Genomic DNA, 13891 nt, shown 5'->3' on the forward strand with positions numbered 1-13891 from the left:
TGAGAAAACAGAGAGGTGCAGAGAGCACCCATAACTTGGTAAAGAGCATATGGCTTGTTGGTGGCAGAGTTGGGGTTTAAAACAAGGCACGTGTGTCTCAAGGCCATGCCTGTAACTTCTGTGCCGTGCTGAATCATGTAACTGGGCACCACCATGTCCCCATGCCTGGGGGGGACAGAAGCTCATTTCATTCAGGCAGGCAAGCTGGGGCAGTCCTCAGGGAGATGGCAATCCACGCTCTACTCGGAAAACCTTAATGCTGTGAGCCCCACAGCAAGGCCCCAGGTCTCTGGCCATCCTGTTCTGCTCTCTCTTGCAGGTGTCCACTTCACAGGGTTCCTGATCGTGCCCTTGGACAGCCACCCCTTCTCAGTCTCCGGTCTGGCCAGACTCCGCAAACCTGCTTCCGCAATGGGTGGGTTGTGAGCGCTGGTAAGACCTGCTAGCCAACATTCGGCTTCTCTGCCCTCCCTGTGCCTGGCCTGCCCGGCCCATTCCTATTCTTTTCTCCCCTGTGCTCTCCACTGTCTGCTGCCGTCGCCCCTGGGGCCACCCTTCTCCTGACCTTGCCGCCGCTCAGGTAACGAGGAGCTGTGGGCCCAGCCAGCCTTGGAGATGCCGAAAAGACGGGACATCCTTGCGATTGTCCTCATCGTACTGCCCTGGACACTACTTGTCACTGTGTGGCACCAGAGCACCATCGCGCCTCTGCTCACCACGCACAAGGGTGAGCCCCCCAACCTCTGGCCCCAAGTCCCAGCCAGGCATCTGTTGTAAGAATGACTACAACCAACAATGATGGAGCTCATGTTTTCATTTATTAGGCAGCTGGGAGGTCAATGACCTTACCTTTAGGGATGTCTTGGTTCCTTTGGGAATGTGAAGAATGTCCCCACACATATGTATGCCCAGAAACACACACACATATGCAGAGACACACATGCAGAGACCCCATGCACAGCTCTGCATCCAGTCTCAGGACGTGGGAGGATTGGTTGCTCTCAGCTGTGGGTAGCGAAGGATGGATGGACAGGATTTCTGGCCTGTGTTTCAAAACTCTTCAGGAAGAGCATAATGTTTGGTTCTTTTTCCTACTTAGGCAACCCTGACCTAGTCAGTCCTACCTAGTGAAAATAGGCCTGGATAGAGAAAAAGTCCCACAAAGCACTCGTGAATGAACAGGCTGGAACGAGGTTCTCCTGGCTCTGAGTCCAGAGTTTTCCCCTCCACCAGGCTGCCTTTCCTCCTCACACTGGGTTCCCTGTACCCTGGCCCCTTCCATGTGCCCCTCGTCTGGCCTGCCCCCTCATTCCTTGGTCTCTCATCTCACACTCTTCTACCCTCCAGTGTACTCCACACACACACAGACTCAATCCTCTAAGGCAGCAATTCTCCTGTTGAATGTACATCATATTACAGGATAAAATAAAAAAGCACCCAGGCCCATCCCAAAGAGTGGTTGGATCCAGGGTAGGGCCTGCAGATCTAACATGGAGCTCGTAAGCCCGAGTAATTTGGATGCCGTCAGTAGTCAAAAATCCTAGTCAGAAGTCAGGCTGCTCCACAGGTATGCAGTGGGTCCTGCTCAGCACCAGCAGTTCCTGAAGCTTCCATGAGGAAGACTTTCCAGGCTGAAGATCAAGGAATTCCCACTGCCCAATGCTGAGCACTTAGAGCCTCTCCTGACATTTATCCTCCACCATCTGTCTTTGGTGCTCTTCATTTTGGAATTGTTATCCTACAACCACATCATTCCAGAAGGGTTAAAGCTACCATATGCAAAGTGACATAATATGTGGATTCCATTCTTGGCAGAGCTCTAGGGTCAGAGGTGTCAGAATGTTTTGCTAAGCACTGATGCTGCTGCCTGGGGTTGTGGAGCTGGCATTCTGTCTCCTGAGTATACCAAGAGGGGCTGAACGAAAGCCTCTGAAATCATGTCAGGGTGGCTGGGAGGCCTTTGTGACTCAGACATTGCAGAAGCCCTGAAGACAGCACAAAGGGCTGTCACACTGATCACACTGTGGCCAGATCAGAAGGCATGGAGAACCTTCCCAGGGCCCAGACCCACCTGTTTGGGAGGACTTAAATGGAAGAAAAAGTGGGGAAGATGGCTTTAAATCTTTCTTCCCAGGCCTCAGTTTCACTGACTGCAGAATAAATAAACCCTTATATATCTTGATCAGAATCCCCAACACCCATCTCTCTTACCTCAACTTTGTTGTTTTCCCAGTTTGACCCCCAAAACCCTTCCAAAAAGTCGACTTTAATCAACAGAGGCTGAGCCAGTCTCCTGACGTGTGCGTTCATACCCTTGGGGCATGGTGTCTCCTGCCCCAGTTGCAGGTTCCATCACTGTATGTCTTATTGTACTGTTGGCCTGCGTGAACTCCCTAAGAGCCCAGCGGCACACCTCATACAAGCACCATACACACCCCATCTGCTGACAGCGATAGGAAGGAGGAGAGGTGACAGAATAGCTGACTCCCAGCATCCTCCCTGGGACCATACTTCTACCCCATGGTGAGAATGCTTCTTTCATCCCTTCTCCGGCTGCGTGAAGCCATGCAGACACAGGGCTGGCAACTGTCCTCCCTCTATACACAAGGAAAGAGAACATGCCTAGCAGTGTTCTGAGTCTTTTACATATATTGACTTAGTCCTAGAGTAACTCAGTAAAGTTGATGCTATTATTAGCTCCATACTACAGTTGCTAACATTGAGGCATCAGAAGCTGAGGAACCTGCCCAAGGGCAGTAGTTAGTGATAGAACTGGACAGGGTCTGAGCGCTGGCATTCAGATTCTGCGGTATGTCCTTTGACTTTTACCACCTCCTGCTGAGATGCTGTGAGAGCAGTGAGGGCCACACAGTTGTTCAAACAAAAAGACATAACTTGTAGAGGAGGGGCTCATTAAAAACAAGAATACCAATGGCCCTGATTTCCCCCTCTTGATAGAACTACTAGCATCAGTAATGAGGAAAATGTCCAGGATCTAGAAAAATGCTGGGTTAGAGCTGCCCCAGCCGGAACAGGTTGCCTTCAGGAAGGAATGGGTTCCCCGTGGCTGTGAGTGTTTCACCAGAGGCCAGGGCTCTGCAAGGTTCTACACACTGTCCCTCGTGGTGTCTCGGGGAGTAACGCTTATACACTAGAAGGATGTTAGCACAGCTGGGGTCAGTGATACAGCTAATCTCCCAGACGGTTGAAGGAGTCCAGAATGCACAGATCGGGAGATCGACATGGAAGCAGCAGAAGAGCTAAACCAGGTTTCCACTCTGTCTTTTGGTGTAGGCCAAAATTTAAGAACATCTAAAAGTACAAACAACGAGTTCAGGATTCGCAATTATCCTCACAACCCTAGGCATAACCCTGGAAGGAAATGTGATACTTAAGGATGAAATTCTACATCAGGTTTCATAAGACCAGGAAGGGGGAGGCCCCACTTAAGTAGAAATTTGTGAAAAATCGGGCTGAGCCAAAGTCAGGCTCGTAGAGTCCAGAGTGTGCTGTGGCTAGAAAAATCCTAAGGCTGGGCTGGGGCCCTGTGGCAGCTACACCAGTGCAGGGGGCAAGTGCAGGCAGCTCTGGCCAGATGGGGAGGGCAGGGCACTAGAGTGGGCAGCGTCAGGACACTGTGTCACATAAAACCCAACACATTTCGGAAGTGGGAAGGCAGTCTTGGAATTTGGCCAGCCACGCTCAAATAGCTACAGAGCTGTCAAATGTGAGAAGGAGGAAGAGGTTATTTCTGTGTCCTTTTGGGAGTCAGAACTAGGAAAATGCCCGAGAGAATTCCAAGGATGCAGCTTTCTCTCTTAGCTTAAAAGCTAGAGCCCCAGGCAGGTTTCGGATGACAATCCTGCAGGAGTGGAGGAGAGGTTTGTCTTAGCGGGGCTGGTGGCCTCCTGCCCACTACCTGAGGCCGGAGCCAGGCCTGTGCGGTCCGTCCCCACACCGTGTGTCTCCCAACCCCACAGATGACGGCAGTGACCCCCGGCGCGACGCGCCGCCGGGCGCCGACCCCCGGGAATACTGCATGTCGGACCGCGACATCGTGGAGGTAGTGCGCACGGAGTACGTGTACACACGGCCCCCGCCGTGGTCTGACACGCTGCCCACCATCCACGTGGTGACGCCCACCTACAGCCGCCCGGTGCAGAAGGCTGAGCTGACGCGCATGGCCAACACGCTGCTGCACGTGCCCAACCTGCACTGGCTGGTGGTGGAGGACGCGCCGCGCCGGACGCCGCTCACCGCACGCCTGCTGCGCGACACCGGCCTCAACTACACGCATCTGCACGTGGAGACGCCCCGCAACTACAAGCTGCGCGGCGATGCCCGCGACCCGCGCATCCCGCGGGGTACCATGCAGCGCAACCTGGCCCTGCGCTGGCTGCGTGAGACTTTCCCGCGCAACTCCAGCCAGCCGGGCGTGGTCTACTTCGCCGACGACGACAACACCTACAGTCTGGAGCTCTTTGAGGAGGTGTGGGACGGGGCAGAAGGTGGGGAAGGTGAGGGGGGGGATGCCGGCTCAGGGCCTCTGGTGTGGGGCCCCGGGACTCCTCCTGAGGGGCCCTTTGAAATGGGCACATAGAGAAAACTTAGGGTTTGGCGGGGTTGGAGGTGGGGGCGGGTGCCAGTGCCAATTGGGGTCGGGGTAGACTGCGGGGAACCAGGGAAGGGATGGAGAAAACTCGCTGCAAGTTTTAGCCGTCACTGCTAGTTAAAGGGAAGAAAGTTGGTGAGGGTGAAGTTCTTAGACCAAAGTCTTGGCCTTAGAAGCATAGTCTCAGTAAAGGCCTCGAGTGGGGTCGCTCTATGTAGAACAGCTTGTCCTTGGCGTTTGTGAGTCATGGGAGTCTGGAGCAGGGGAAGGAGTCATTTTAGACTCTAAATTGGGAAGATGGAGGTTTTGCAGGAGAGGAAGCTGGGCTGCAAGTCTGGCAGAGAAGAAGCATGTCAGCTGGGTGGGAGGTCAGGCCTTGTTCACAGTGAGGCAGGTTTCCCTATAGGAGCCCCCTGTGGAGAATGCATCTGGAGACAGGGCTGGGCTGGATCCCCTGGTATGGCTTCAGATGGCCTGTCTGCATAGAGTTAATCAAGTTCCCCTTCTCTGGGGACAGGCTCCATTCCCCATCAGCAGTGCCACCTGCCCTGACTCTGGATCCCCTCTTGTAGATGCGCAGCACCAGGAGGGTGTCTGTGTGGCCCGTTGCCTTCGTTGGTGGCCTTCGGTACGAGGCCCCACGGGTCAACGGGGCAGGGAAGGTGGTCGGCTGGAAGACAGTGTTCGACCCACACCGACCATTTGCAATAGACATGGCTGGATTTGCCGTCAACCTGAGGCTCATTCTACAGCGTAGCCAGGCCTACTTCAAGCTGCGTGGTGTGAAAGGAGGCTACCAAGAAAGCAGCCTCCTCCGAGAACTTGTTACCCTCAATGACCTGGAGCCCAAGGCAGCCAACTGCACCAAGGTAAACCCTCCCAGAACTGACACCTATAATGCATGCTTTTTCCAGCCCATCCAAACCCTCCTTCAGATCAGAGGGAAGGAAATAAAGACCTCAAAACAGCCCTGCAAAGGACCAGCCTAGAGCCATGCCTTCCTAGAACAACCTCCTAGGAAGGTAGTTTATCCCATCCAAGGCTGTCACACTAAAGCGAAGCAGGGAAATAGAGAGGGTGGTGGTCAGTGAGCAGGGCCAAGGGTTGCCTTTCCTCCCAAACCTCCACACAGCAAGGCTCCACAACCGCCCTGCCAAACGTGTGTACACATATGTACGAACAAGTGCCTGCCTGGGTACATGCACACACATGCATGGGTGCACACAAGCATGCATGCACGTGGACAGGCACACACTGCTTCTGGTTTGGAACTCTCTAGCTAGGGCCTGAACTATCACTAGTTTGTTCCAAAGCCTCCTGAAGAAATTCTTCCCTCTCTGGAGAGACCTATGAAGAAACACAGGGGAAGACAAAAAGCAAGAGATTTTGGAACTGATCTATTTTCTGTAGCTATACACCTTTTGTTTCCAACATATTTTGAATGCATCATATGTACAAACAGCAAGAATGTGGGGGTGGGGGATGTAGGTGGGAATAACAATGGAGAAAATCTTGATGGAAGGAGGTCAGAACAGGAGGGGCAGGAAAAGTACTCGCAAAGCATGGGAGTGAGCAGGGAGGTGGTGGGCTGAGGTCAGGGGGGGCCTGCCCCATGTTGTTTCATGTCTCTGGACACACAGATCCTGGTCTGGCACACACGGACAGAGAAGCCAGTGCTGGTGAATGAGGGGAAAAAAGGCTTCACTGACCCTGCTGTGGAGATCTGAGCCCCCGGATACAGGTATGGCAGGGACAAGAGTAAACCACACACTCGATGCACATCAAGTTTGGATGCAGAATAAATCTGCAGAGGCTTTTCCTTTCGGTTTTTAATTGTGGGAGGACAGGGCAAAAGGGAGCAAGAGCGGAAGGGGCATAGCTGAAGTCCCCGTCCCATTGTGCCACCTGGAAGTTAACAGGAACCAACTTCCCTCACACAGCTGGGTCCTTCTGCCACCAGCTCCTTTGAAGCCCTCACCTTCTAGACATGGCCTCATGACAACCTCCTGTCATTACTGCTATTATCTTGGCCACAACTCCAGTCCCGTTGCAGGGTGGTGCTATGTAGACTCTTTCTCCAAGGCTCTGTGTTCCCCTGTGGTCTTCAGCCATGCTGCTGTGACAGGGACCCCTCGCTCCCTGCCTCCACCTCATCAAGCACATCCATGTGTCTCCTAGTAGTAACCATGTAGGGCTGGGCTGAAAGCAGGGACCCTAGAGCCTAGTTCAGCCTCCAGGCCTACCGCTTTTCACCCTTTGACTTAACTTGCTTTCTCTCAGTCTGTTTCTTGATCTGTAAAATGGGTTTTGGGGGGCACCAGGAACAATCTTTGGTACCCAAGGAGTCTTATATAGGTATTGCTATTTTTATTTGATTCTTTAAAACTTTCTATGGAAGTAGGCCACAGAAACTATCTATATTTTAGAGGTAAAGAAAAGGTGTTCAGAGAAGCTATATGAGATGAATTGTGCCAGCTGATTGTCCAAGTCAGGAAGTTTCTATGGGCTTTTCTATGTCATCACAGAGGTGGGAGCTCAGACAGCGGGATACACCTCAGTCCTCTGGCCCCAGAGTTAAGCTTCAGCTTTCCTATCATGTTCACAACTGCCCTGCCCACAGGAGACCACAGGGTGTCAGTCTGCCTGCTTTGTGCCCTGAACCAAAAGATCAGCTTGACCAATGCAGCTGAAAATGCATCAGTCTAGAGCCCTGTTCCCTGCCTCCTCACCTGGTCACCAGAAGAACCCACCTGCCTCTTAATAAGGGATTCACAGAAGACCCTGAGGGTTGGGCTTTGGGTCTCTGATGGTGAACTCTGATGGGGGCTCAGGATTAGGCAGTTTGGCCAGAACGTCTGCCCCTCACTTGCCTCCCCACGTCATGCCTCACCTATATTCCTCCTCGCCCCTTCACAGGAGCATCCTTCTCAGATCCTGTGCCTGGCCTTCCATCCTCTCCCCATGGCTGATGGTCCCTCCGAGGCAAACTCCTAAGGAATCACCATCATTCTACTTTCTATTCTGGGAGCTTCAGAGAGAGCCCAGCTTGATGCCAGGACAAAGGACGGAGAACCTAAAGCACAGAAATCCCAGACCTGTTGTTCTCTTCCATCTAGCATGACCAGGGGCCCAGCTGCTAGCCAAGCCATGCCAGCCAGCGAACCAGTGCCCCAGCATGCCTCCCCAGAGCTTCCTGCACTGACAGAGCCTGCGGGAGCAGACACAGTGGGCACTGAAGCCCTGGAGTGAGGCCAGGCTGGGAGAGAGGTGAAAAGACCCCGGCTATAAAGTGCAGTGTGGCCTGCCCTGGCTCCCTGCTCCTGGGGCCCAGCACGACCGCACAGGCCATCCAGCCAGGGAATTCTGAAGACTGGAGAGCAGCCCCCTGCCCAGGCATCAGGAACACCCCCTCCCCTCCTCAGAGAGCTGCTCTCAAGTAGACATACCTCTCTGGCTTTCCTCTGGTTCTCATTTCCAGAGCATAAGGCTGTCTTTGATCCCAACTGGTGACCACCCTGCATGAGGGGAACCTGAGCCTGCCATCAGGCTCCCCCATACCTCAGGCTGTGGTAGGAGTGGAGCCCCTTACTCTGGCCCCACATCCCCAAGCCTGCTCCTTCCAGTACAGAGAAGGAGGTGGGCCCTTGAGCCAGCACAGGTCATGGACTGACCTGGACTAAGACCATGCAGGCCCCTGCCTAGACACTGCCTCCCCACTGTCCACGGGGCTCCAGGGCCCCTCGCCTGGGCTGGGACTGGGGAGGTTAGGAGCCCTCTTTCTGGAGCCCTTGAGAACCACAGACCTCAGGGGCTAAAGTGAGCCAGGGGTGGACAAGGTGGAAAGAAGAGAGAGGTAGGGGCAGTTCCATACTCCTTCCTGCCTCTGGTTGGGAGGGGTGGGGGGGAGGGGTAAGGGCTTTGGGTTAACAGAAGGATTTGTGGAAAAGGGGCAGAGATCATCTGGACCCTGAGGGGAAAGGAAACCTGAGCACACACTACTTTGGAAAATCATTCTATTTTAAACACAAAATGGGAACGAGAACCTCCATTGTCCCTAAGTTGAGAGCATGAGGAGCAAGCCTGATGCTTGTCCTCCTCTCTCCCTGGTCACCCACCCCCAAGAGAAAGAATAGTGTGCATGTGTTGCCCCCTGCACCAGGAGAGGCCTGTGACAGGGACAGGCCTCTTCTGATTCTCTCACTCATGCTCCTGAAAGTTGGAAGCACAATTTTCCTCCCAAGTGGAGGAAAGGGAAAGGCCTGAGCCTACTGAAGAGGTGTTTATTTTTTAACGCTAACAGCCCCCCCATCCCCCCCCCCCCGTTTAAACTCACAGGACCAGTCTGAGGACTGCTGAGAACCCACTTCTGGGTGGGTGGGTAGGAGTCAGTCCAGCAACCTAACATTCAAAAAATAGCATTGGCTGCCGATTTTGAAATGGATTTAACTTCCCACAGCGTTCGTGAAACCATCCAGTGGGATCCTGTCTGTGAGAACCCTGAGACACCTTGCAAGACGTTCCCCAGCCTCTTACACTTTCGATGGTGGCTCTGGAATCAACCCCTCAGAGCCAAGTGGGGTGGTGCGGGAGGGAAGGGAGGAGGTGTGCACAGGGCACCCACCAAACGAGTGAATTTATGCCCAGGCACGGCACTGCCTCACTCACCAGCCCTGAATGCTCAGGTCAGCCTGGCTGGTCTTAGGCCACCTTCTTAGCCAAAAACCCAGGGCTCATTTTTCAGGAAATTGATAATGAACAACAAAATGGGATATCCTCTCTCTGTTTTCGTTTTTGTTTTTTTGGCAGATGCTATTTCTGTTGTTTCCACCTAATAGCCTCTCTCTCTTAGCTGCATGTGTATTTATTTATAATTATAATCCTGGTGGACTGCAGCTTTCATCTTTGTTGGGAATGAGTTTTTTCCAAATCAGAGCTGGGTCCATGACAACAATTTGTTTCCCAGACCCAGTCTGTTCCTGCTCCCCACCACAAAGGAGTGAGGCTGGGGGCTCAGAGCCCCGAGAACAGAGCCTGGGGGGGGGGGAGGGCAGAGCCTATGCAGCTGCACCATCTGGTCTGTTTTAATTTAACTGTATTTAATTTGTTTCCAAAATTAAAAGTCAAACATGGTTTTTAACAGCCCTAATCTTCTGCAGCCCTGCCTTACTTTATTCTCAGAAACTGCCTTAACTATCCAACAAGTATTTATTTGGCGGGCATTTTTTCTAGGATCTAGTACAGAGCAGTGAAAAACCAGAGCACTTGTCTTCATGGTGCTTCCCTCCTTGGGAAACGAGACAGATGGACACTAGGCAAACTGACAGTATTTCAGATGTGATCTGGTCTAAGGAGAAGTATGAGGCCAAATGGGGGTGTCAGAGTGTAGCTGAGGAGGAGCTGATCTCCTCTCCAGGGCCATCAGAAGAGCCTCCCTGATAAGGGGACAGAGCAGAGCTGCAGTGTGCAGACAGCCACTTACCTGGGCCAGAGCTTTCTGGAAAAGAGAGCTTGCTCCCATGGGGAGAGTACTTAGCATGTTTAAAGATCAGCAAAAAGGCCAGTGTGCCTGCAACTGACTGGCAAGGTGGGAAGGGGTAGGATGGGAGGTGGGATGGACGCAGTTGATGGAGGGTGCAGAATATGTTGGCCCTGGGAACCAGGGCAAAGCTTTTGGCTTCTCCCCCGAATGAAAAGGTAACTGGAGCTATTGGAGGGTTTGGAGCAAAGGGCCAACATGATCTAACTGACCTGTAAAGAAATCACAGAGGGCAGGGCAGGCTAGGGGAGGCGGCCAATGCTGTGACCCAGGCAGGAGGTGATGGTGAGTCAGAAGACCAAACCTTGCGGCAGTGAGAAGTGGTCAGGTTCTAGACCTGTTTGAGGTACAGCCAGGAGAAGCAGCTGATGGCGTGGCTGTGCCATACGAAAGAGAGGAGCCAAAACTAATCTGAGACACAGTATAGAACTGCCCATTTCCTGCTACCGGGCGGAGTGCAGGAGGGATCCCGGAAGAGTCATGGGAGTTTGGTGTCACACGCAGGAGAGAAGGTGAGTGGACACTGAGTGAGTCTGGAGATAAACATCAGAGAGCATGAATGTTGAGGCTGTTTACAAACCACCAGTCAGTAAGGCCACCCACAGTTAGTGTGGACAGAAGGAAGTAAAGGCCCAAGGAGCAGGCCTGGAGACCTTCAACATTTAGAGGTAGGGGTTATGAGGAGTCTTCTAAAGACCCTATGATGAGGCCATCCAGTAGGGAAGACCTAGACAGACCATGAATAAACGCTGGAAGATGAGTTCTGCCAAGGGGCTCTGATAGAAGTTGCAGGGCTAGCTGACAGATAATAAGGTCAAGAACAGTAAGTTGGTGCAAGAGGAGCAAGGCAGCCCTGCACAGATTTGGATAAAAGCAATTCAAGGGGATTCTTCACTGTACAAAAGGATCACAGTAAGATTCATTTAAATACCAGTTCCCGATCACATTTTCCAAGAGAAGCCAACTTTTACATACACCTTTGTAAAATCATGCTCAGGTGTAAGGTAAGGCACAATGACACTGCTCCCCAGTGTTGGCCATGCCCAAGCCCTGGTCTTAGCCACGTGTTAGCTTTATGCTTTCCGTTCCAAGGCAATTCAGGAATAGCAGATGAGTTTGCGGCGCAAGACTGGGGACTCTACCAGTGGCTATGCACCACAAATGCCCCCTTACTTAGCCAAGCCCAAGATGTGAGCCATGGGGCTGCTGGGAACCTCATGGCCTCCTAGTCCCCAAAGGTCTTTATGGGCTCCTGGCACAGGCACCATCCCAAGGAGGTGTTGGCTTTCTAACTTTGATTACTATTGAAGATAATCCAGTGGCAGTACAATACAGATGTGACATGCGAGGAAAACTCACCTGCTAACTCACCCACTAACAGAGAGCTTTTGGCTGTCCAGCAGATTCTTATCACCTGCCCACCAGCGCCAGAATGGCTTCTGGCCAATGACTTCTCCTCCCCAAGGGCAGTTCCAATCCACAGTGACATTTCAGGCAGAATGAAGGTCAGAAGGGAGGTGGTAAGGAACCAGGGACTGGATCATCCCCTAACTGCGTAAGTCAGTGTCAAGACTCTGAGTGCCAGTTGGGCTAAATAGGTGCCTGACCCTACAAGGCCTTTGCCTGTGATAAACAGGGGCACAGACAGGATCAAAAAAGTATCACCAAAAGGGGTTTGATTGAATTCTGCTTTATTGCAATTCAGAACAGTGAACCTGAGCTAACCCAATGGATTCAATCCCTAGAACAAGCGCCTCAAATATGGACAGATAATTACAAAGGAAGGCTGCCTCTCCTCCCTGCTGCTTAAGTTACAGGAAGTAGAGGGAGCAAGACCGAGCTGGAGGCAAGATGTGGGTTAGGCCTGCAGGCCCCATGGCTACAGCAACATTCTGGGGAGACTACCTGCCCATGCCCCTGGATCTGGGCCTTTAGATCAGGGTGTGGTTCCTACTAGGCTCTGCATTCCCTCCTCAGGTGATGCTTCTTCTCACTGAGTAAAACTGGAAAGACCTAATTCAGGAAGGTAAGTAGCTGAGTATTTCTGTTTCTCCTAAGTTTGGCTTGTCATCCTGTCAGATGCAATTAGAGTAGAAATGAGAAGGAGAAAATGTGTGTGTCTCTCAAACGGAGTTTCTTCCAGAATCCCAGAGAAGACTTGGAGGGTTGAGAAGAACAAAGTTGATTCAGGCGAGACATCCACCTGCTTCCCTATCCTCTGCAAATGGTGACAAATCTTCTCTTTCAGATGAAAAGGGCCAGGAGGGGTGTGGCTAAGCACAGGTGAGAACATCATAGGAGCAAATCTGTGTCTAGAAGTCATGCCCAACTGATGGCCCCAGGTGTCATCACATGGACATCTGATTAGACATTCCTCCCTAGAGGCATCCCTCTGTCCTCTCCCAGAAGAGAAAGGAAGTAGGGAACGTCCCATCAACAAAGCCCAGTCAAGAAGCCACTTAGGTAAGAAGTAGGTCCCTCCTTCCTATCCCATTTTTCTTCTTCAGTTCTTCCAAGTTTAAGGTCTTGAACTGAACTAGTGGACCCTACTGTAGCCATGTGGCTGCCTGAGGATGCTACTTCAGGAAACTCTCCTGCATGGGTGGGTGTGAGGGAGCAGGGCACAAGGCTCTGGTCAGCTGGAAGGATGGTGGTGCTCTCCTGCTTCCTACCACCAGGGGGCTCGGGCAGTGCTGCTCATTCAAGGTACTGGCTCCTGCCTAGATGGGGTGTTTCAGTGAACTGTATCACAGGGCCTGCCATCTTCTCCTCGAAAACAATAACCTGGAGGGGAGAGAAGTGCTGGTATATGACAGCAGCAGAGGTTTGTCTTGGAGCCAGATGACAGTGCCTTAGGGGAAGGGACTGAGAACCCCTGAGATCCTTAGACTGGAAGGAACAGGGACCCACAACTCATTGGCACCAAGGACGAATGCAGAAGGGGCTGGCTAAACCTTCTGTCCCTTCTCCCACCCTAACAAGCCTAAATAGACTGTGTTCTGGGCCTCCCTTGGAAAACACTGTGATACTGGGGAGAGCTGAGACAAGGGAAGAAGTTGCAAGTGCTCCCACCTGGTTGCTGCCTTGGTCCAACCAGGCACCTGGGAGGTAGAGGGTCTCCTGGGGTCCAATGTTCCAGTAGCGTCCAAGGTTTTGGCCATTGATGAATACAACCCCCTTCTCCCAGCCCTTTAAGCAGAATGGGAAAAGGATTAGTTGACCACAAAAGCCACCAAATATAAAGTCACATGAGAAGACAGAGATGGACACATGCCATGCTCTTCTCTCAGCTTCTAAGATATCAGTGTGAATGAATATTTCAACACCCATGAGGTTAACACATGGGTATTCTATCTCCCGAATCCACTAGCTCTGAGCCTCCTCAGCAAGGTACCCAAGTGCACACCTGGACCCTGAGAAGTACCACCCGGTGGTTCTTCCGCTCTGAGTCCACTCCCCCACCCAAGGAAGGCCCCAGAGGCCCTTCAGAGAGGCCAACACAGAGAATCTCTGGGTGCAGGTGGTATAGAGGGCTCCAGCAAGAGCAGGTACAGGGCTTGGGTTCAGAGCTCTCTCAGGGAAGACTGGAGAACCCAGGCAGGGAGGAGATACAAACCTCCAGCTTCATGAAGGTATCAAAAGGGGAAAGGGAAATTGACAAGGCACCCAAAAAGAAAGCAGGGAATGTAGGTACTTCAGGGATAGGGCTCCACTTGTCAATGCTGAACCTATGAATAGAATGG

At 52.3% G+C, this 13891-nt stretch overlaps 2 protein-coding genes across 3 annotated transcripts in view; one reads left to right on the forward strand and one right to left on the reverse strand.

Moving 5' to 3' along the window:
- Window positions 1-324: 324 nt before the first annotated feature.
- B3GAT1 (beta-1,3-glucuronyltransferase 1) lies at window positions 325-6339 on the forward strand (the record flags this gene model as incomplete). Its single annotated transcript, XM_080817078.1, has 5 exons — window positions 325-415; window positions 581-727; window positions 3981-4489; window positions 5185-5481; window positions 6253-6339. The coding sequence occupies exons 1-5, from the start codon at window positions 412-414 to the stop codon at window positions 6337-6339; spliced, it is 1044 nt and encodes a 347-aa protein (XP_080673204.1). The 5' UTR covers window positions 325-411.
- Window positions 6340-11817: 5478 nt separating this feature from the next.
- GLB1L2 (galactosidase beta 1 like 2) overlaps window positions 11818-13891 on the reverse strand; it is a 47479-nt gene continuing 45405 nt past the window's right edge. Inside the window, exons 16-18 of one of the 2 annotated variants that reach the window (XM_080817080.1) lie at window positions 13765-13876; window positions 13221-13337; window positions 11818-12932 (exon numbers count right to left, since the gene is read on the reverse strand). In XM_080817080.1, the coding sequence (XP_080673206.1) occupies window positions 12846-12932; window positions 13221-13337; window positions 13765-13876 (316 nt within the window). In that variant the 3' untranslated portion in view covers window positions 11818-12845. The remainder of the gene's footprint in view (window positions 12933-13220; window positions 13338-13764; window positions 13877-13891) is intronic. The other variant, XM_080817079.1, reaches the window with a different exon arrangement.

This window comes from Martes martes, assembly GCF_963455335.1.
Source record: "Martes martes genome assembly, chromosome: 10".
In the NCBI taxonomy this organism is placed as follows: Eukaryota; Metazoa; Chordata; class Mammalia; order Carnivora; family Mustelidae; genus Martes; species Martes martes.